The following is a 23,422-nucleotide window of genomic DNA, read 5'->3' as shown; positions in this document are numbered from 1 at the left end:
TCCTCAACATGAAGTGAGGACAGGCATAGCTTGGATTATTTCACTGTAGAAGGGGATAGTTCCCTAAATGGCTGACCACCCCACTGCATTAAGACTACTCACTGCAATGAGTGGACACATCAGTGAACAATCAGGCTGACTTCCACAACTGGAACTACTCAGCCTTTGGTGGCAGAGTGTCCCAGACACTAATTACATGAAAGAAGCTCTACAGAAGCCATGCTTGACCTGCTTGCTCATCAGCCACAAGCATTGTGCAAGTTGTTCTTTGCTACCCTTGGAAAATAAGAGAAAAAGTTTAGCCTAAAGTGCTTGAAGGAAGAACACAAGCAGTGAATGGGAGAACAGAAGTAATAAATCTCTTCTTTCTTTATTCCCCTAGGCCATGTTCTTGTCTCAAAAATTCAGGCTTGATGCTTAGAGGATATACCTGCTCTTCCCCTGGACTAAGCAGGAACACTTATATCAGGGCACCACTTCACCACAGTCAACTGGTGATGCTGCAAAGCATAGAATTGATTTGGGGTAATATGCTACTATGAGGCTTATGTGGACCTAAGGTAATAATATTGCAGTTTTACATAGTGCAAAGCAGAGCTGTCTTTCCTTTCCTGAGCTGGAGAATGCGAACGTAAAGCTGGTCTCAAAGCATAACTGACTAAAAAGCAGTGAATTAAGCTGACATTAACTTCTGATGACAAACTGGTAAAGAAACTAAGTACTTACTGTGAACTGTAATCTTCTCTTGCATTTATTCAGATTTGTTTTGGCAGCTATTTTAATGGAGAAACACTGTGTTATTTAACATATCACACCACAACACTCCTATTTCATCCAATAAAATTGTAAAACAGCAGTGCAAAAAACCATGAATGTTCCTAGATTTGCTCTTTCAGAAACCTAGGTATGGCTTGCCAAGGAAAAAATAAATTAGCAACATATGAAACTGCAATATTTCAATATTACACTAGAAATGAATGAATAATTTGGATACATTTTAAGCTTAATTAATTTATGTTGTCTTAAAGCTAAATGCTAAATCATAACAAATGGGAAATTAGAAAACAGTTATTCCCACTGAAAACCTGAAATATTTCCATTCTTTCTGAAATCTTACTTTCAGTTACCAAATTTTCAAGTTCTGCTGGATTTTTTTCAATAAAATCACATTTAAAAAAATGTTTTCCATAGAAATCCATTCTGAAAATACACCTTGAATGGAATTGTAAAAATCAATCAAATTTTATGTCTCACAGCCTACATTTATAGGTTCTGTATTGAATTCATAGGCTGTGCAGAAAGAGTTATTAATTAACCTTACTGTCTTTACCACATAGCTCGTGACTAAAGGATGTGCTGCCTGCAAAGTGCTGATGGAGGTAGCTAATTGGGGAAACAATGACATTTATATAAATAAAAATTCTTTGTTTTACAGCGTTCTATAAAGCCTCTGCACAGAGGAAGAAGGGAAATACAGGTTTACAGTGAAATCTTGCTATGAAGAGATTCCATCAAAGTACTGTAAAAAATGTTGCTTTTTGAAGAATTAAGGCTAAATCTTACTTTTTTTATTCATAAAAACAGACCTCGTGAATTTCACCATTGGCTTCTGTTAAAGTACAAGCTGTGACACTTGAGTTATTCTTAGGAACTGTAAGTGATATTTAACTCTGTATTACTGTAATCAGTGCTTTTATTGTTAGAAGACCAATGAGTGGAGAAAATAAAATCCTGAGAGTTTAAATGCATTAAAAAGATGTTATCTGAAATAAAGTCCATTTGAACCTTCCTTTACCTTCTTATCATCAGGAAGATTTCACTGTTGAACCAGTATCCACAATAATTTCTATACTGTTCAACTCCAATATGTACAACAAAGGAAGTGTACACAATCTCTTTGCCTTCACAAATGTAAATTTGGAACTGCCTTTTGTACAAAAAGATATTTGATCATCCACTCTGTCTTCAGTAGATGTTTTTGTACCCAAGCCTGCTCCCATGGAAATCAACATAAATTTGCCAGTGACTCAAATGACGATGACCCAGGTCTTCACTGTGTAAGTGTATGTAACGTATCATTTCACCTTAATGTTAATGTTTTATCTATGGACTTTTTGTTTAATGCTGAATGCTTGCAATTGTCCTTCTTTTCTATATTTTTTTTTATATAGACAAATCACAGTTATTCAAAGGACATGAATGTCTTTGGAAAAGTGATGATTTCAGTTTCAATGCTATTTAAATGTCTAGTTTAGGGAATTATCTTTTCTCCATAACTCATGATTTTAATAACTGGTGTTTAGATAGATGACATTAAACTTGATTAATGTAATTAACTACTAAATGGAATGGTTAGCCAAAAAATCACTTCTTAGATACACTTATTACATTTTCTCTCACTTCTGCAGTAGTTTGAAGATAAGGACAGGAACAAAGTGATGCTTTTTTTTCTTTGGATACCTTATTTTTCTAAATAAACTGAATGAATTCTGTTTACTTAAAAAAAAAATAAAATCAACATCACTACATAAGTGTGGCTTTAAAAAGAAGTATGACTTAAAAAAGAAGAAAACAGAAACCAAACGGGAAATTCTCTAAAGCTATTGTTGGCCAGATATTTTTTACTTAAATAGAGATTATGTCTAGGAGAACTCTTACAGATATGCATTTTCACTACTTGACTCTCCACCATTATCCATATTCTCAAATTAAAACTAAAATTTCTGGGACAGTAAGGTTTTATATTTCTTATTTGCTTTTACTTAAAATTTTTAATCATAAAAATTAGCATAGCTGAAATCACCCCTATAGCCTTTGCTAGCTAACAATAGTCTGCCAATAAATAAACACTGAATAACTTAAAATTGATAAAACTTGATTTATATGCTGTCCATAGAGTATTTTGTGAGTTGGGTTCTTTGAATTGGTATTCATGCCTTAGAGTATAAATAGGTTAGCAAATGGCACATTTATCTGTGTGTCCTCTTGCTTGCTTCAGCCTTTCTAAGACTAACAAGTGAATTTAGGATTTATAGTTAAGAAACAACATGGCTGATTCTGCTGTCAGTCTTTACTCATTAATAATAGGAGGTGTAATAAACAACACAGATTTACAACTGTACATTTTAATTATTGTTTGTGAAGGTTTATGTAATCAGGAGAGGTGTCCACTGTTCTTTCTTGTTTAGAATTTCCTCTTTTATTGCTAGACATTACTGAGTTATTCAGCAAGCAAACAACTTTGCTCTTTTCGTCAGTGACTCATGAAAGAGTTGACAGTGTGTTAAGGCAATCTGAGCTTCAGTCTAACAATCTGATCTGTGGGCTCGGTAGATTTACTGCATCTTGATTTTCTTGATAAATTCCATGTGAAACCCAACACCAGATGCCCTGACAACATCTTTATCTACATGAGTAAGTTCATATTGGTCCAGATGCAAAGACAGACTATATAAAAATGAGAATTTTGTAATGAACAGTTAAAAAGTTCTCACATGCAGAATTTTTCAATCCACAAATAAACTGCAGCTAAATTTAGAAGTGATAATTTGCTTTTGGACAGTCATTGTTAATTTTAAACAGATACTAAATGAATGTATCTTGTTGGCATGTGTTTAATACAAGAGGAAATAGAAAGTTTTTGCTTACTGTGACTGTAATTGCAAAAGATTAAAAAGAGATATTGTAATGATAAACTATTAACAAAAAATAACAAAGCAACCATAGACCAAAACTATGGATTATACAACAGGTGTAAAATTAATGTTGTGCAGAAAATAGCTTGATTTCCTGGGGTGAACAATATATCAGATTGTGGCCTAAATTTTTTTTTCACTTGTGCATCTAGTTCCTGGATGTTAGGAGAGTTTAAAATCTGAATCTCCTGTTTACTTGATGAAAGGTCATGCTCTCTTGTATTTCCTCTGAATAAGATAATTACATTTCTCTCTACAATTTATAAATAATAGTAATATACTTTATGGTAACTGCAAATCTTTAAGCTATTTTGTCCATATAATCTTGTCTGTATGTTATTTGTTTGTGAGTTCAACTAATTCTGGTCAGCAGTGTGCCTCATGATGTAACCTGTACATATACTGTGCTTTCCTACCCAAGAGCACGCTTATGCAGTGCAATTTCAATCTCTTCTAAATTGCATTGATAATCTAGAAACCATTTACTGATTTCCTTCAGTTCTGAAGGAAATGATGGTATATTGTAGGATTCCACTTGCATAAAATAATTTAAAATTATTGTAAATTCAAAAAATTAATCTAGAGGTAGTTCCCACTTACAGCAATTTGCTGAATTAATTTCCTATTTTGATGAGTAATAAAACTGTATTATGAGAAAGGTCTACCTGTGAAACATAAACCACAGGACAAAACTCTCCAGTTTGATGGAGACATTGCAGACAGCCTTGAACAGGATGCAGGTGTATACTGTGAAGGTTGGTGTACGACAGTATGATGTTCTAACAGTTTGAGGGAAATCTTCATTATGTTGATGGGTTTCCTTGGATGTTTGAGTTTAATGACAATGTGCACTGCAATTTCTGTGATGGATATGCCTCAGGGTTCTTAATTTGAAAAGGACTCTCAAGAGAAAATAATGGTCATAGTGCTTTTTATAACCTATGCCTATCAGGCTGTCTGGTGTTTATTAATCTGTATGATCACCAGGAATTAATTTCAAGGCTTTAAGGGAGAAAGCAACAAGAAGCATAACTGCAGTGCAACTTCTTTGAGGGATCCTAAATCTCAGAAGGATTTTAGTCCTTTTCTTAGAGTACACTGAAATGTGACATTGACAAAGATAACAACCACTAAGCAAATTCAAAGAAACCAGCTTATTCAGCAGTTGCCTGGAGATACAAAATATAGAGTCACTAAACTGAGTTTGTTATTTCACATGGGAGGGAACTGAAGCTGGATACCAGAGATTTAAGCCATGTTTGCATCTGGCAGGAAGTATGGGAAGTATGGCTTTGCAGTTTGGAAACTGCAAAATTTGAATGGATCTCAGAAACTAAGGAGACTAAAGTCACAGTTCTAAGGGTTAGCTGGCCAATTTGAATGTCTGGACAACCATACTTCAGTTCTGATTTGATTATGGACACTGAAAATTCTTCATGGCTCACAACCTAGCATGGATTCCTTTCCTTTCAGAGCACTAGGATATATATCAGCGACAAGAAGGACATATATCAGAAGAATGATAAGATGACTGGGATAAAGAGATTTAAAGATGCTAACAAAGACTGGGTATTCAGTTACTTCAAAGAGAAAAGAAAGTCTGAAGCACCATACTAAGTTGGCTATTTCACACATAGCAGGGAAGAATTTCTTGGTGCTGGTCCTGTTTTACCATTTGCTCTTAGTATCAGTGGTATACGGCAATATAACGACACACTTAGGGTGATTTTTAATAAAAAAGTAAATCTGAACCAGTAAGTACTGATAGAAAAGAATATCTCCATCATCAAAAGTTGCCACCAAGTCCAATACATTAAGCCTGATTTCCCTGTGCAGATTTCATTCCATCATAGGATATATAGATTTTGAGTCTCAAGATTAACTCCATCATGACACGTTTTAACTCTAAGCAGACAGTTGTTAACAGTAAATTAATGAAGAATGTCAATGAAGAAGATAATTTGCAATAAAAATTATCTAGTATCTAATCAGAAAAAAACCTGAAAACAGCACTTTTTGGGGGGGTGGTTCTTGGGTTTGGTTTTTTTTTTTTTCTTGGTGGTGTGATGTTCTAAGGCGTGAATCAGAACTGCAGAATTAAATTTTATTGTCATAAAAGCATGCTTGGAGATCTTAATGCTACAACAAACTCTTGGGTGTTAAGCTTGCACCCATACCTTACATATATTCTTGTTTCTTCACCCAAGAACAGGTTTCAGCCCTAAGAAAAATAAATACTATGTGCTAAATCTGCTACAGCCCTCATAGGTGTGCAACACCCAGAATCAGGTGAACACCTGAGGGAAAGCAAGTATATCCACTATTCCTCAGGGAGCATATTAAGACAGATAGCTCTCTGTCACTGTCAGAAAATGAAGATTCTTTTCTATCAAAAGATTTCATCATATTTAGGATATGGTTTACATTATGGAAGAACTTCTGGCAATAACCATGAAGAAAAATAATTTTATTCATCATGATTACTGCCATGGATTCTTCAATTACGTAAACAACAGCTCATAGGAATTCAGGCATCCAAAGCTTTGAAATAGCTTTGAGAACAGACAGCAACTGACTTTGCTGAATGCAAACTCATCATACAAACCTCTTGAGAGTTATTATTCTAAGAAGCACAATGCCTCTGTCTTTGCCTGCATAGACTACAAAGTGTGTGAAAGGTACTGAAAGAGCCTGAGAAGTGGCTGGGGGGGGCATGCAAATTTATTCAGCATTTTTTGAATCAGTGGTAAAGTACTTCAACTAATCCTAGAGATGTGCTTGCTATTCTAAACTCTTTCAAATGTCCTTTTAAAACAGTAATAAGAATTAGCTTTAAATTTAGATAGCATCACACAGATTAAAATATCACAAGAAAATAACAGTAGTCTGTATACCCTATTCAATTTCAACTATGGTCAAATTAAAACTGGTGGGGCTCCCTGAAATTAATATTTTTGGGCCATAAGAGTACTTTTAAGCACTTGTTTTCAGTGAGAAACTGTGCTATCTTTGTTTGGAGATCATATATGCCCGTCCAGGTTTTAGTATTTGGTCTGAAAAAGCAGAAGAAACAATTCATAATACACATAAAAAAAGGCCAATTCATCACCAAGTAAGTTTTTCCAACAGCACATGAGATCTGGATGACAACACTCTAACACTTCACTAATAATTACTCATCATGTCTTAGCAGAACATAATATAATAAAACCTATTTTTTCAAGATTTTTTGTTAATCTTTTTTCTTTTTAACATCGTGTACTTTAGATTGCCTCTTCAAGTCAGATATTAGCGAATTTCTTTCCTTCCAGATACTTAGAGGTTATTAAAGGGTTTTATTTCTTTTGATTCCTGTCCTGGGAAAAGAATCTACCAGCCTGTTAGCTTCCTTAGTACTGCCTGTATAACAAAAGTGGCATATATAGAAGGCTTCATTTTTTTTTCTTACCTCTACTTCGAAGATGCTGTAAGAACCTGCAATTTCTGCTAATTTCATTGGGTATTGCAGGTGTTCAGTAGCTCTAAGTATTGAATGTACTGGTACCGAACAAATGTGAGAAGCTCATAGTGGATCCATAGAGCTAATAAGGACTGTGAGTCCTAAAATAGACAGCAGTGAACTTCCATCACCAAAAAACCCTAGTATTTCTTCCGAGTGAATACATCAAGAAAGATGTCACCTGTTAGAAAAATACCTTACTTCTTTATTCTTGAGTGGCTGTGTTCACAAGCTCTCACATTTTGCAGACTGAAACAGAGTAAGATTTGTTCCTACGCACATCTGAATTTCAGTCTGATTCCCATGACTATTACTGTCACTATACAGCTAACATAAAAATATTTTCTGTTATTCTCATCTTCTGCCCACCAAAGTTGCATTCTCCCCTTTTCTATGTTGTATTTTATTATTTATTTGTTGTCTTTCTTAATGAGTGCTGGTAGTTAATTATGTTTTATGTATGCTGGAAAATTCTAATAAAAGCACTAGGACTTGGAATAGAAACTTTTTTCTAATTGATGGAAAATCTGCAAGTTAATTAGGTTACCCATTGAGATAAATGGATCAACAAATAAATTTCCCACACATGAATGCAGTACAGTGAACAAGAAACTGCCTAGCAAGTTTCAATTCACTCAAGTAACAAATTATTTCTACCCAACACATTTTGGCTAGATAATAGCTTTCTGATACAACCCAAGGACTACAGAGCGAGCCCCAGCAGGGCAGCTGATTCTTAAGTACTGGGAAATCTCCCACTGGGTTAGAGCACACACATTTTCTATTCCAGAATGACAGGCAAAGAAGTGCACGCCAAGAACATCCCTGAAGGAAGAAGGGGTCAATCCAAAACTGCTCTTTACAGGTAGTTACTGTCTAGACTCTTTTAGTTTGCTCTATAAGAAGGTGGTCCGGAAGATGTGGAGAATGGGGAAGTACAAAGATCTTATTTAGTGTATGAATCTCTTGTTTACAGTGCAGGTTATTTTCCTGTTTTTACTATGCACCATCCAAATCCAGAAAAGAGAAAGGTGAGGCTATTCTGAGACTTCAGGTGCCAACCCCTGGTAAAAATTAGGAAGGTATGATCTTGTGATTAGAAATAGAATGAGAAAGGATATTGATACTTAGTATAATGCTTTAAAAAGAAGAAACATAAAAAAATCACTTTAAAATAATGATCACATAATATGGGTCATAAATTTTATAATAAAGATAGATGTGCAACACTTTAATAATGGACATAAGAAAGAAAAAGTATTTATAAAGGAGATATTAATTTCTCATGATTCAAAGAGGCATTGCACTTTTTCCTTTTGCAGCTGAAAAGCAGTTTTCTTGAGGAATCAGTTAAAAAGTATAAAATGAGGAAAGAGAAGTATCAGTTCAGAGATTTCAAACTGTCTGCACTTTGCTTCCACTTAAAAACATGACTGTTTCTTCAGAGCAATAACTGCACAACATCTGGGGGATTTCACGGGATCAAATAACTTCACAAGTCCAGACCAGGCAATGTTTTCCTGTAAAATGATATATGGTTGAAGTACATGAAAATGTGTTTGACTTAAAAGCTAAGACATGGTATTAGGTCCACATTTTGAAATACAAAATTAAAAGAAAAAAATATATCCTTGATGCAAAACAGGACAAACACTTATCTAACAAGAAAATCACAGGAAGTTTGTTGTGAAAAAAGAACTCCCAAACCAGGATATATTTTCAAGTCACTAAATTATTTCTGGCACTATCAAATGTTAAGTTACCACTCCCTTTACCACTTAAGGTTTTTTCCAGTTGAACTATAGCAAAAAAAAATTAAGGACCAAGTCCTACTCATTTTACGCAGCACATTCTACTACTGAAGCTAATTAGCTGACTTCAAATTAATCAAGCCAGCTGCATCTAGTCTTCCTGTTGCATATGGCTTTTATCATTTCTATTTTTTCATCCTAAACACATTTTGTGAATCAACCAGTCCAAGATTAAATCAATGCATATATTACTTTTAGAAAAGGTAAATTAGTGCTAAACGCAGCAAGTCTGATTTCCCATCTAAGAAATCATATAGATCTCTATGTGATTTAGAACTGGTTGGGAAAATACTTCATTTGGGAATACATATTTGGGAAAATACATCATTATTTAAATATTCCAAATTATCTCTCTGTAAAAATACTAGTTAGAATAAAAGCATATATTTATTACAATGCAGTTATTCCAAGTGCACTGTGGCAGAAAATACAGTGAGTTTTTCTTATGATAAAATGGAGCTGTTAAAATCAAAGTTTTATGGTGGAAAAACAGAGCTATTCATATGAATGGGTTTAAACTTTATTTTAAAATTGTATTTTGACCATGGCCCAGAGCAGAAGCTGGAAGATGCTACCATTTCCTCCTAGCAAATTATTATTTGTCCAGAAAATGTTTCTGGCACAAAGAAAGTATGATTGCTGCTTGTGAGTTAATCAGGCCAAGCTCAAAATTAGTATTAGAAGAAACACTGTACTATAAATCATTATGGAGTAAATACAGTAGCATTTCCTTATTATGTCCCAGGCCTACACTTGTAAAATATATCCAGCCTGTACGTTAGTCAAATGTACCTCAGTTGACCCATACAGTTGGAAAAAGTGCACCCTGTTTCATCACTGATCTTAATTAAGAAACAGTAAACAGAAATCATAATTATTTTGGACCTAATTCAAAATATCTTGAATTACATGATCTAAAATGTAAGCTTTAGCATTTACAGCATAATGTTTGTTTAGCATTTCCAATATTCTTTTTAATTATTAAATATCTCAGTATGTTGTATAAAATGAGATTTGTTGCATATTTAATTAATTTCTTTTTACTGTCTATTGACTAGTAATTACCATACAATTAAAAGAACATAAACTTTAATGTTGCTGCTTTGCTGAAAATAAAAACATCTGCTGGGCATATGTTTATACATAATGGAATGAATGCTTATACTTTTGCAAATATGATGAGAATAATAATTCTGCAACAGAGACTTTTGGTCTGCGGAGTAATAAATTGGCTGAAATCATCTCATTTCACTGATGTAGCCTCTAGGTACCATAAAATATAATGCAAAAAATACCTGCTCCTTGAGGTAGCAAAGACGATCCAGAAGTATCAAAACTTCTATGCAGGGAGCCAGAACAACCTTCAGCTGAAAGAAAGATTAGATACTTATAATGATTTTGGGAATGAGAGACAATATACTTCCAAATGGCTACACTTCCACAGAACAATTCCAGGAAGGTCAATCATTTTCCAATGGTTCTGTTATACAAATGTCACTTTGCCAATTTTCCCTTTGGGATGGGCATCTTCAAAACAGATTAAAGATCAAAAATATATGGAATGTTGTAAAGCCAGAAAACTATGTTATTTAGTTGGTTTTGAGACACTGTCCAGCAAGAAAATGATATTACATGAAGCAGAACAATTTTAAAGAGGGAAATGATGAATTTTAATAAAAAGATTTTTTTATGAAATAACTGCATGGAGACCAGCCTAGGTTTAAAAGGAGACTGACATTTCATTTTTCAGGGTAATAGTCCCTCTTGAAAAAGAATCTTCCATGTGTTCACTTTACTATTTTTCTGACACCTAATATAGTTTTGGACTAGGATATGCTCCAGAGTTTGGAAGAAGGAGCTGCTTTGTTTTTGAGATTGCATACCACAGCGTAAGACAGTCCACCTCCACATAAAACTTAACAGGGCTTTGTTCTAGACTAACGCAAATATACAAGGTAATAGTATTAATCCTATAACTTTTACCATATTAAATGCTTCGAGCTCATTCATTCTGTGCTTGTATTTTTCATAGTAATCCATTATACAGCTGTCTGGGAGCTGCAAGGGATTGAAACAAAACAAAACAGAACAAAAAAAAGATATCAGAGTTATTCTGGTTATTTTCTCAAGAGAACTTTAAAATTAAATATTTTTTCCTAATTGGAAGTCTCACTACAAAATGAAATCTGTGTTGTTTTTCAAATTAGCACTTTCCTAAGGTTCATAATAATTTTCCAATAGGAGTTCCTCATTTCTCATTCATAGCGACTCTTATTCAGACAGCATTTTGCACTGACATGAAATACTGAGATACATTCATTATTCAGAAAGCTCTAGCCATTCTTATATGAGTATTATACAGTAAAGCAGAGATAACGCTCTCATTTCGTTTCTCATATATCTTACCACCTTTTCACCCCCATCCCAAAGAGATTATTTAAATAGTTGAGTGGATTCTGGTGTAAGAGTAACATGCATCAGTCAGGACTCCTGGATTGTATTTCACATTAGTAAACCTACTGTCAGAATCTGGAAATATTACTTTGTTTCTACATGCCTCAAGTTACCCATCTTTAAAACAAAACTTCCTCTATTTACTTTGAATTACTACACGTTCCCCTTCTTCCTTTCCAAATCACCTGTTGCAACACTGCCAGCACTGCAACTATGACTGTAAATGCTACAATTTAGAGCTGAATGGGACAGCTCAAGAGTAATATAAACCAAATACCCCTTCCCTTAGTTCAGCCCTTAGTGGCCAGTGCACCACAGAGGTAGTTAGAGCTATGAGCATAACTGCCCTTCACAAAACCTGTTCTCTACAGGGCAACCAGAACACTTCTTCCAGTTTTTAAAAGTCATGATATCTACTCTTCTGCTCTCCACAGTCCTGGAGGCTAAAGAAGACAGTAACCTGTCAGAAGAAGGGGAAGTAGGTTTACTACCTTATTGATGATGGAGGCTGCTGGAAAGAGCAGAAGTAAAAGAGTCTGATGTTCTTCTTCAGTAATGGGAGTTTGCAGTGTGGCTACTCTGTTGCAGCTATAGAAAGAGCTAGTCCAAAACTCATCAGAAAAGTAATGGTATGACAGACACGTATGTGTGGCACTGAAGGACATGGTTTAATTATGAACTCGGCACTCTTAACTTTACAGTTGAACGCGGTGATCTGAAAAGTCTTTTACAATCTGAATGATTCTATGGTTCTATAACAAAAGACTAGGTAAGCTGAAGTATTTAATATATTTTTGCACACATTTATTAGAAGAGTCATCTGAGAGCATGTGGCTAATTCAGAAGAAGTAAAATCTCAGCATAAGAAAAAAAATAGAGAACATTTCTACGAATTAAAAGTTTTCAAATCAGGTATGTATTATGAACTTTATCCTAGGACAACAAAGAAGGGAATGAAGTTGCCTCAAACTATTTATGACTTATTGTCACTGAGAAGTTCTCAAAGATGGTATGTCAGGTGGCTAGCAGATGTATGCCTTCTATTATAGAGCAGTAAGCTCAAATCCAATACACTGAAAAAAATGGAAAATAAAGAATTTAAAAGCACTGAAAGATAAGCAGATAAGTTATAGTCAACATGAATTTCACATTCACAGGAAGGTGAAAGGATTAAAGACAAAAAATCCAACTGGTTGTCATATTTTGATTTTAGGAATATTTTGGACACCATTTCACATCATTTCATTCACAAATTTAAGAAAAAAGCTTTAAATTAAACTAATATAATATGAATGAAATCTCTTTGAATGACCATAACCAGAGAGTAGTTATTAATGAATCTTTGAAAAATTGAAAAGAACTACTGACTGGAGGTCCATTACAAAATGCAATGTTTCCATTAAGAACTCAGAAAATTGAACAAAAAACACATTAACTAAATCTGCAAATGTGTAACAGGAAGGCATTGCTGGAACTTAAAACAATTTTCAGAAATTTGAGCACTGATTAGAAGTGAAGTTTGAAACGCTGCACAGAAAAGCATAAGGGACTGTACTCAGGCAGAAATAATCAGCTGTTCAGGATGGAGAACAGCAAACGACAGTCTGGGAGATACAGGAGTTCACAAGCTGAGTGAGAGTCACAGCTGAGCTACCGAAAAAAAACCCAGTCACCATTCTGCAACATGTATGGGAGAGCAGCCTGTAAAGTGCATGAAGTAATCCTTCAGCTCTCCTTGGCACTTGCAAAGCTCTAGCTGCAACAGTGCATCCATTTTGGGGCATCAGATTTCAAAGAAACAGTCTGAAAACGCCCTCAGAGAGAAAAGAGATCAGAGATCTAGAAAACATGACCCATGAAGAAAGACTGAGAGAACTGGAACTGATCAAGCTAAATAAGAGAATATTGAAAGTGGGTATAATAATAGCTTTTACAAGGCTATCACCAAGAACCAGGGAACAGTTTTTCACTGTCTACGGTGAACAGGACAAGATCTAATGGGCTTGCATTGCAGCAAAAAAATTCAACCAAAAACTTGAAGAAAATTTCTCTCTTAAGGACTGAGCTTGTCAGTCTCCATCACATGAAACTTTCAGGTTTGACCAATATTTTCCAGGAATTACACAAAATTCTAACTCTGCTTAAAACAGGGGGATGATACAAAAACTTTTGTAGTCTTTCAGCCCTACTTTTTAAATTTATAAAGCACTTTTTCCCAGCTAGAAAGGCGAAGTTGAGTAGCTGATCTGGCAGTACTAATGTGGACTAATAGGACGTCTTTGATCTTGTTGGTATTTCATTTTCAGCAAATCTCTGTAAATATCTAATTTGTTTTTCTCTCCCCCTTTAAAAAGTCAAACAAACTAAAATATATCAGTCATGAGATAAACAAAATAGTTTACTTAACCTCTGCTCTATAAGCTTTTCATTTCAACTGAGAACTAAAATGGGTTTAATATAATGGATTTTTGAAATTACAAGCTATTTGGGATTAAAATACAAAGTCCCATATTATAAAAATGTGATCATGAAACCTTTCTGCCTTTGTTTCCTTTATGTTCTCCATCTTTTAACACGAAGCATTCAAATTAAAAGAAAACAAGCTGTGAAACTTTTGCCAGATAGAAAGCTGTGTCAAAAATGTCTCTTGGATGTTGCCATACTGAAGTACTAAGCCCAAATGCTTTTCCATTCCAACCTTGCTTACTACACATTCTGATGTATATTGATTAGGTACTATTAGATTAGGTATGGATAGATTAGGTACTATTGCAAACTATGCCTCAGTTAAAAGTTTGGTGAGTGAACCAATTCAATGAAACAGCCCTGCAGGAAAAGAGAGAAAGTGCCCATCAAAAAGCATTGACAGAAAAAAAAGTATGAAAAGGGTAACTGGTAGCTAGCTATATTATATGGTCAGTTTACTGGAAGAACAGTAAAACCCAGATAACACTGGGTTTGTCTGAAACTGCAACAGCTTGCCACCTGGTTTCAGTTTTGAAAAAGATTCCCAACACAACTTTAGTTGTCTTTTCAAGGCAAAGTAGGAGTAAATTATTGTTTGTACTTTCAGGAACAGAATTGTACTTACACATGCAAAGCACGCCCCATTTAGACACTGAAGTTGGCCATGCACAATAACTAGAGAGCAGCAAGGTCTCCACTGGCCTAGTTATAACTATACCATATCCTCATGGTGGCACTAAAACTATACCATAGGCCAGAGTCGTCTTTTATGACCGCTAGGAGACTGTCAACAGAGCCCTGGGAGCATGGTACATGCTACATGCCTGAGCACACCCAAGTTAGACTGCGATACCACAAACATTAAGCCCATGACTGAGCATGGGCTGAAAAGAAAATATTCATGCAGAAGGTGTGTGACAAATAGTGATACCACACTTAACGTTTTCCCAGACAGTATTCTTTCAGAGTCATGGATCTCCCTAGACTAAGAGTATTTTGACTGAATGAAAGTCTGGTTTACTGTCTGACACTGCACATGCCCTACAGAGGGAAGACAGCCTAATAAGGATGCTGTTCCAGTCTGTTTAAACAGATGCAATTCATCTTTGCTGCCTCAGAGGGACTGCTTTCCCCTGCATTGACTGCACATTTCTATTTCCTCTCTCTTTTTGTACCAGCATTATCATGAACATTAGCAAGATATAAGAAAGCAGTCAGACAACCCTTTTAGCAAAGCAGTGTCTTAAATCAGCTTGAAACATTGGGAAAGCATACATACAACAACTTTTTACAATTTTCCCATGACAAAGGTAGTTAAAAATAGCATAATGTAATATAACATAGTGCAAAATAATGTAAAACAGATAATGAAATTACTGAGAAATTTAATTTTATTTAAAACTTTGTTTAAAATGCATTTCAAATGAATGCAATCTATATTATTTATATCTAATTGAAATAAAAGTCACATTTCTTAAGTTTCCTTGTCAGACTAAAACATTATGCTACCACAACTGGGATAGTATTTTGTCTATTCAAAAAACAATTATACCTGAAAACAGCATTATGCACATACACTTTATAAGCTGAATAGAAGTTTTACCTGAGCTTTCATTCAGTATTAAGCAATCTAACAAACCACAAAATCTGTGAGTTTAAGTTCTTTCTGTCCAAGAAAACAGTAGAGAAAGTCAACTCTTCAACAACTTTAGAATGCATTGAGTGTGTAAATTCATTTAGCACCTTCATTTTTTGACTGCTTAGACTTAGTTAATTGCCATGTTAGAGAATGCACGGGAAAGTGGAGAGTATTGTTTTGGCTCTGGCTCCATGTTAGTCCTATGGCTGAACACAATAAAAACCATCAAAACTAGTAATAATCTTAGCAAAGATCTGCCAGTTTGAGGTATTCAATGTCACTTAAAGATATCAATACTGAATTTGGTGAGGGACAGACGTTAAAACTGCAAGAACTCTTAGATTGAAAGTCCTCTCTTTTCCAGTTTCTGCAAAAATTCTCATTTTTAGTTTCCTGTATAGTTGTATATATTCAGGTTAGTTCACGTCTTAATGTATTATACAATTCCATTACTGACAGTTCCTCAGATACACTGTTTTCACAGCAGCAACAGTGTTGCCTACTTTAATACTATTTCACTTCTAAGAAAGCCGCTTCTTTCAATGCAAGGCAGCTGACAGAAATGAAAAAAAAAGATCATCACAAAACCCACCAAGTTCTCAGGAAACACTGTGGTAGCACCAAGAATTCTTCCAAGGAACCTATCTGACAACAAAGCTGGTTAAGCCTATTGGTATCCCAAACAGTACATCACACTAAAACTTAAATTATAAATTTGCCAGTAATAGTTCTCTAGTTAAGACTTAATTTTCGGACAAGAAATGAACAACGTATTAAGCCATTTGAATTTAGGAAGTAAAATAAATCCATTTGGTTAAAGAGTTCATATCAGTGCTGAAATGTAAGCTTAGAAATTCTTCACTCAACTTATCCTTTGGGATAAGTTTAGCTAATACCAAACTTCTTTGGTCAAAATCTTGTAAGGTCAGCAAAGCAGAAATCCGTACAAAAAATTACTTTTGCCTGCAAAAACTTAAACATGCCTGTAAGGAATGAAGTAAAGATCAGTCTTAGTTTAGAATGTTCTCCCATGGCCATGGAACCCTTATTAAACATTGCTAGGAAGGATGGAACTGCCCAAACACCTCATTTAAAAAAATCACAGCTTTTGAAATACTGTAATGCAATTTATCCTGACAAGCTACATAAGGACAAAAGCTTTTATCTTGTCCCAGGCTCACCTGCTCACTTAATTACAACACTGCTTGCAGTGTTTCTTAATTGTATGGGTTTAAGATTATGAAAAATCGTGCAGAACATTCTGTTCAACATAGTTTGACATAGTTGTGTTCAATGAATCAGAAGAACATTCAAACATCTGAAGCACAGCTGGTGAAGGACCAAACTAGGAAATATATGTGATAAACTGAAAATGGTATCATATGAGAAGCATGTATGGGGAAAGAGAAAGGAATAGCCTTAAAGCCTACTCACCATTACATGAGTAGAACATGATTAGGGACTAAAGCCAGGACAGGTCATGACACATGTAGGACTAAGAGCCAACATAGGGGACAGACCTACTTGCATAGTCCTCAGACAGACTACAAAGTTTGTAAAGGCTTGTCAGATGGCTTCTGGTTTGGTCTGAAAAGGGGGAAAAATGATCTCAGGGATAGATTCCAAGAAACTCAGGAGGTGTTTCCAAATATTTTCCCAGCCACTGACTGTGAAATTATCTGCAAGAATTTACCACTTATGCATTTTCACAAAGCATTTACAGAATCAGGACATCTGAGCCTCCTAGCAGTAGTCTTTGAAAGTACTCTAATCAAATTCTTGGCTTTGCAGTGCTTTAGCTAGTGTTTCCACCTAACATTATAGGAATCTGAACAAAGCAAACTTGAACTATTTTTCTATTGATTTTTAAAAGAGCACTAATACCATTTAAATAAATGAAAGCGAGCACAGCATAAATTGTCTGCTGAATACATTAAATATAATAAGCCCAATATCTTAAACATAGATTTAGCTAACATGAATAACTGCCTAATCTTAAAGTAAGAGATGACATCTCTTTAATACATGCTCACTCTGCCATCTGAGCAATTATAAAAAGGAAACATGCACTAAAACTGCAGTTTTAAACCAGTGATAAATCACTGAAATCTTTAATATGTAAATCTTTAATATGTAAACATACTTATTTTTAAAATTAACAGATCATTGTTTTATAAGAAAAAAAATCAACAGAATAATTTATTTTGTCATAAAAAACTCGGACCTGTGACTATTTTTTCACTTGACAGTTACAGCATTGAGATCACTCCGCTCAGCTACTTAGTTTTCAGGCTTTACATGTATGTTACTGCTATTCATAGGCATTTGGATCATCAAAATAAAAGCAAAAAGTCACATATCAATGCTCTTGTATTTTCTTAAAAAGTATCACTGTTTTAAAAAACCACTACTGCTATATAGTATCACAGAATCATAGAATTGTTTAGCTTGCAAAAAGAGCTTTAAGATCATCCAGACCAACCATTAACCTAATACTACCAAGTCCACCACTAAACCATGCGCTGAAGTGCCACATATACATGTTTTTAAATACCTCCATGGATGTATGGTGATTCCATCACTTCCCTGGGTAGCCTGTTCCAGCACATAATAACCCTTCTGGTGAAGAAATATTTCCCAGTATTGAATCTAAACCTCCCCTTGTGCAACTTGAGGCCGTTTCCTCCTGTCCTGTCACTTGTCACCTGGGAGAAGAGGCCAACCCCCACCTCACTGAAACCTCCTTTCAGATAGCTGTAGAGAGCGATAAGGTCCCCCCTGAGCCTCCTTTACTCCAGAATAAACAACCCCAGTTCCCTCAGCCATTCCTCATAAGACTTGTTTTCCAGACCCTTCACTGGCTTTGTTGGCCTTCTCTGGACCTGCTCCAGCACCTCAATGTCTTTCTTGTAGTGAGGGGCCCAGAACTGAACACAGGATTCAAGGTGTAACCACACCAGTGCTGAGTACAAAGGGACAGGCACTTCCCTAACCTTGGTGGCCAAACTATTTCTGATACAAGCCAGGATGCTCTTGGCCTTCTTGGTCACCTGTGCACAAGCTGGTTCATGTTCAGCTGGTTGTTGAACAACACCCCCAGGTCCTTTTCCACCGAGCAGCTTTCCAGCAACTCTTCCCCAAGCCTGTAGCACTGCATGGGGTTGTTGTGACCCAAGTGCAGGACCTGGCACTGAGACGTGTTGAACCTTATACCATTGGCCTTGGCCCATCAATGAAATATATAACAACTATTTAGTCTAAATACATAAAAAGTTTCCCAAAACTTAAGGGAAAAAAATAAACAATTAGTGAAAAAGAAACTGCATTTTCACACGAGTTCTGATTTCAGTATTATTTACCAGTTTTATCACTCAAAACTAAATAGCCTGGAGTTTGCAAAATCACAAAGTCAATGTATTAAAAGGAAGTAATTTAGGAGATTTAGTACAGCTGAACTAATAAGCCCAATGCATATTAGATATCTTTGGATTTATTTAATTATCTTAAAATGCAAGTGTAACTAATACAGGAAAAGGATTACTTTGTAAATTATTGATATGCAATATTTTCAGAGATTCTTATAAAAATCAGACAAAATTATATAAAATTAATTTTTATTTATAAACAAACCTAGAAGTTTTGGTTATTAGAGAAAGAAAGCATTGACAAGCTTATTCAATTAAATATAGTTCTAAATTCTTTGCAGAATATACAGGATGATATGACATAAAAATTTAGCTACATAGCTACATCAAGGATTTGAAATATTTTGAGTCTAACATTGATAGGCATAAAGTATCAAATATCAAAGTTGTTTAAATTACTTAAATTACTTAAGACGATAAATGAGCTTTTTAGAGGATGTGAGTTTCTTTTACTATGCTATTAATGCGATTAATGTAAATACTACTGTGATGGGTAGAATGCCTCACAGAAAGTGCCCTTCACCAAACAGCCAGTTGAGACCTGACAGCTGTGCCTTTTTGGGATGCTCTACCTGAAGCACAGATCAGGGAAAACACATGGGCTGCATATCTGTAAGAAGTCTGGTCAGGGTTAGAGCAAACAGGGACGGCGGAAACTGAGCATCTGTTTCTTGTTGCAGATCTCATCTCAGGTTGTTAGATGGGGCACACGCCAAATCACTGACTTTTTCCTGGGGAAAGCCCCAGAAACTTCAAGTTATGTACAGACACCAAACTGTTCAAAACTGAAATACACCAATCACAGCAGACTTGGAAGCTTGTCTGAGCAAAACCAAGTAAATCTGCAAAAAAAACCCACATGCTGACAGGCACATAAACTTCTTTTTGCGCGTGAAAGCTAAGGTGACCTTACCTCTGAAACTACTATTGTTATCTCTTTAGCATATGTCTACATCTCAAAGGGTTAAGTGATTTGTGAAGTATTTTGACGAAGACAAAGTAACCATCTTATAAGCTATTATCCCGTAGCAGTAACTATAGTATGAATACAGCAGGAGATGGAATCAAAGTGCCTAATAACTTTTCTTTGTGGATGTGTCAGGAGTGTTTCCAACCCTGTTTATCTTCCTGCAATCAGACATGGCATTAAATAGAATTCTCTTCTTACTTCCAGATTGCACTTTGCATGAATCCTGGCCAGCTTCTCTTTGTTAAACAGCTCCACCCACTGAGGCTCACTTACTAGCAGAAATGGATCCTAGCTGGGTCATAGATCACTAAGTCTCCCAGACATACAACCATGCCTTAGCCTTGTAAGCAGCTTCTCCCTTTAATCACCTTAAAACCAGGCCCTGTAAAAGATCTTTTGTTAATCTACCCAAGTACAAGAAATTTAAGAAAGTTTTTTTTTTGTTTTTGGTGTTTTGTTTCTTTTTCCCTTCAAATGCTCTAGAAATACATAAATTCTTATATAAGGACTTTTTGCTGTGTCAATGCCATTTGTAGCACTTAAGGCAAAGAGCTGAAACATGTTCTGCTGAAGAGGAAGGAGCAATTGTTCTTGCTGATTGAAAGAATCAACGCAAGTGTAAGAGTGGCCAGCTCCCCTAGGACAAGGAGCAGGGATGTAAAAGTCCCACATTCATGTTAAATTAGGTGAAACAGTAAATGAAAGGGAAAAGAAATTTTACTTATAGAATTTCTCCCATATCGATGTGACACTGAACATTCTTCCCATACTACATGGAGCGTATAGGAATAGAGTGAACTATGACAAAATAAACAACCAGGAATAAAATACTGTCTCCATGTGTATCCAGACTAATTACTGAAGCCCCGTTCAGGAATTCATGGCCCACAAAACAATTCCATTTGTTCTGAAGCTAAAGGCAATATAACCACAGTGTGGAGCATCAAGCTCACACTGAAAGACCTCTTTCTGCCCTCACAAACTGAGAGTATTTTGTTAGACATTCAGTAATCATGGTGTATGTTTCAGCTTCACTACTGAGGTGGAGAGATATGTGAAAGGGATGGTCCTGTGCTGAAAGGCAGAAAAAATAGTTCATTTGTGTCTTAGTGTTTCATCTGGACTTGACAGACTCTTCCACACTGAAAACAAACACAATAAAGGAAATTATTTTGGCTAAAGTAATGAGAAACGTCAGTCCCTGAACAGTAAGTTGTAATAATGAATGGCTCTATGTGAGTGATAAATGCTAGGGGCTTTTTTTGGTAGAAAAGCTATTTTACTATTTTATCTCACTCTAACTCACTTGCAATTGATAATCTTTTCATACAGGGTTTGAGTCTTACTTCAAATAAGGAACGAAAGATCTTCACATCTACTTCACAAGTGAGAGAGGCAGAGAAGCTTGCTCCTATGAAGAATCAGCAGGATTAAAGAACATATTGTTACTGGTAAATAACTGGATTGCACCAGAGCTTCCTCTTGATCAGAGCAGAGGCATTAGTGTATAAAAAGGAAGCAGCTGTGATGTTCATGAACCATGAGTCTGGAAGGATGTTTATGTCCCAACAGTCCAGATTCAGCCACAGTGATCAAAAACGTCCATGACTTTACCATACATGCCAAGCTACCAAACCCTGGCAGTGACTCCTAGAAACTTAGTGCTGTTGCCCCTCTACTTCCAAGTACATTTGTTATCATGCAGAGATTAAACTCACTTCAACTTTCTGACAAGCATAGTGAAAGACCTGAGACACAGTTTTCTGACTTCTGGTTTTTAGAAAATGCTTTTTCAACATGTGTAACAGAGACTCAAATGCAAATAATATTTCCTCATTGTTCTCTGGTTGTATTACACAGTGTAACACAAAAAATTCTGGAAGTATCCTTCATATACACTTACTCTTGCCTTATATTCTTCCCAAGGCAACGTTTTTTGGCCATTGCTGGAGACAAAATAGACATTTGGTCTATGCAGTACAGCTGCTTTTTTGTTAATTTTTAACAACAGAGCTAGAAAACAAATTCTGCGTAAATTCCTCTGTGACTTTTGTTGTCTATGACAGCAAATGTTTAGGCTTCATCACATTTTTAGCCATGTAAGTATTTTTTTTCTGAAGAGAAGAATTTAACGCATTCTCCAATATTGTGTAGATATAGTGCTGGAAAATGAAAACTGCAGTGTCAGAAACACTGTTGAGGGAGCAGTAACAACTTTCCTCTCAGTAGTATCAAAATAGCACTGGTTTTGTGCGGCTGCAGATTTCAGCATAGCTGGGAAATAAAAAATAATATTATTTACATCAGCATAAAATTCAGTCTTCAGTATGCAGCCAGCTGTACATAAAAATGAGGAGAAATTTAAGTAAAAATGAGGATTTACTTGAATCGGGTCTTTTGCAATCACACAAACATGGGCAGCTTGAAGTAGTGTTGACAGACATCTTTCTCTAAGGGCAATTTGCATTTGTCCAGACCCTTTCTAGCAAAAGGCAGCATGTCTAAAATCAGACATATTGACACAAAGTTTCTATGCTTACTGGCTTTAAAGAAAAGAATGTATAACTTTCTACCAGCAGAGTTTAATCAATGATTGAGCAAACTGATTATTGCACAAACAGCCGACTATTGCTTTTAGGTGATCATATGCATACTGATGAAGACAGCATTTTACTGTCAGCTGGAGTAAATGCATGATGTTAGTCCTGTTTATACAGAAAAGAGGTAACTCAATTTGCAAGCAGAATTAAATATAATCTTTTTAAAAGCCAGTAAACATCAGGCATAAGTATTTTTCTAAATATTGTAAGCATGATTCCAATGTCATTTGCGTTTACTTACTTACTTGGTTTTGCATTTTCCCCCCAGTTCATGGTTTGATGTGCCTGGAAAATTTTAAGTGATCTGGCATTTTGACTACAGATTTTAAGCATTGCTTTACCAAAGATGACAACAACATTTACCTTAAATAATTTACATACTTGCCACTACTACTTTTTCTTTGATTTGTACTAAAATTGTTAATAATCTCTCTAATACTCTCTAGTGTCTCTTTTGCACAATTTATCACAATGTTGTGATCACCACACAGTCATATTCCATGCCTGATGTGATGTTGCCATCTGTTGACCAATTTAGCAGCTGTAGTACTAAGAGAAAACACAGAAGATAAAAAAAATCCAAAATATTTTATAAGTTTAAATCTCAGATTTGTACATCCTTCTTTATCTAGGAAAGCTTTTAAAAATCTTGGTATTCATCCTTAACATCTATTAATTTAAAGAAAAAATAGTACTGGGCCTTCAAAGAAGATCTACTTAAGGAGACTGTCTAAAGGGTAAACTGGAAATACTTTGGGAAAGAAATTGTAAGAGAAACATACTGCATGGATGGAATTGCCTATCTTGCTATAATGTTACATTTTCCAGTCTCAAAGTGTCCAAAGGGTTCAAGATAATATTGC

At 35.4% G+C, this 23,422-nt stretch overlaps 1 protein-coding gene across 2 annotated transcripts in view; it reads right to left on the bottom strand.

Annotated features, from left to right (window-relative positions):
* Nucleotides 1-7,957: 7,957 nt before the first annotated feature.
* Nucleotides 7,958-23,422, bottom strand: part of METTL25 (methyltransferase like 25) — a 60,478-nt gene continuing 45,013 nt past the window's right edge. The window contains exons 10-12 of one of the 2 annotated variants that reach the window (XM_034062856.1): nt 10,989-11,063; nt 10,301-10,372; nt 7,958-8,714 (exon numbers count right to left, since the gene is read on the bottom strand). In XM_034062856.1, coding sequence (XP_033918747.1) covers nt 8,616-8,714; nt 10,301-10,372; nt 10,989-11,063 — 246 coding nt within the window. In that variant the 3' untranslated portion in view covers nt 7,958-8,615. Of the gene's footprint in view, nt 8,715-10,300; nt 10,373-10,988; nt 11,064-21,305; nt 21,371-23,422 lie in introns of those variants that run through there. The other variant, XM_034062857.1, reaches the window with a different exon arrangement.

The sequence above is a fragment of the Melopsittacus undulatus genome, chromosome 5 (genome assembly GCF_012275295.1).
Source record: "Melopsittacus undulatus isolate bMelUnd1 chromosome 5, bMelUnd1.mat.Z, whole genome shotgun sequence".
In the NCBI taxonomy this organism is placed as follows: domain Eukaryota; kingdom Metazoa; phylum Chordata; class Aves; order Psittaciformes; family Psittaculidae; genus Melopsittacus; species Melopsittacus undulatus.
This window is presented reverse-complemented; position numbering and strand designations above follow the sequence as displayed.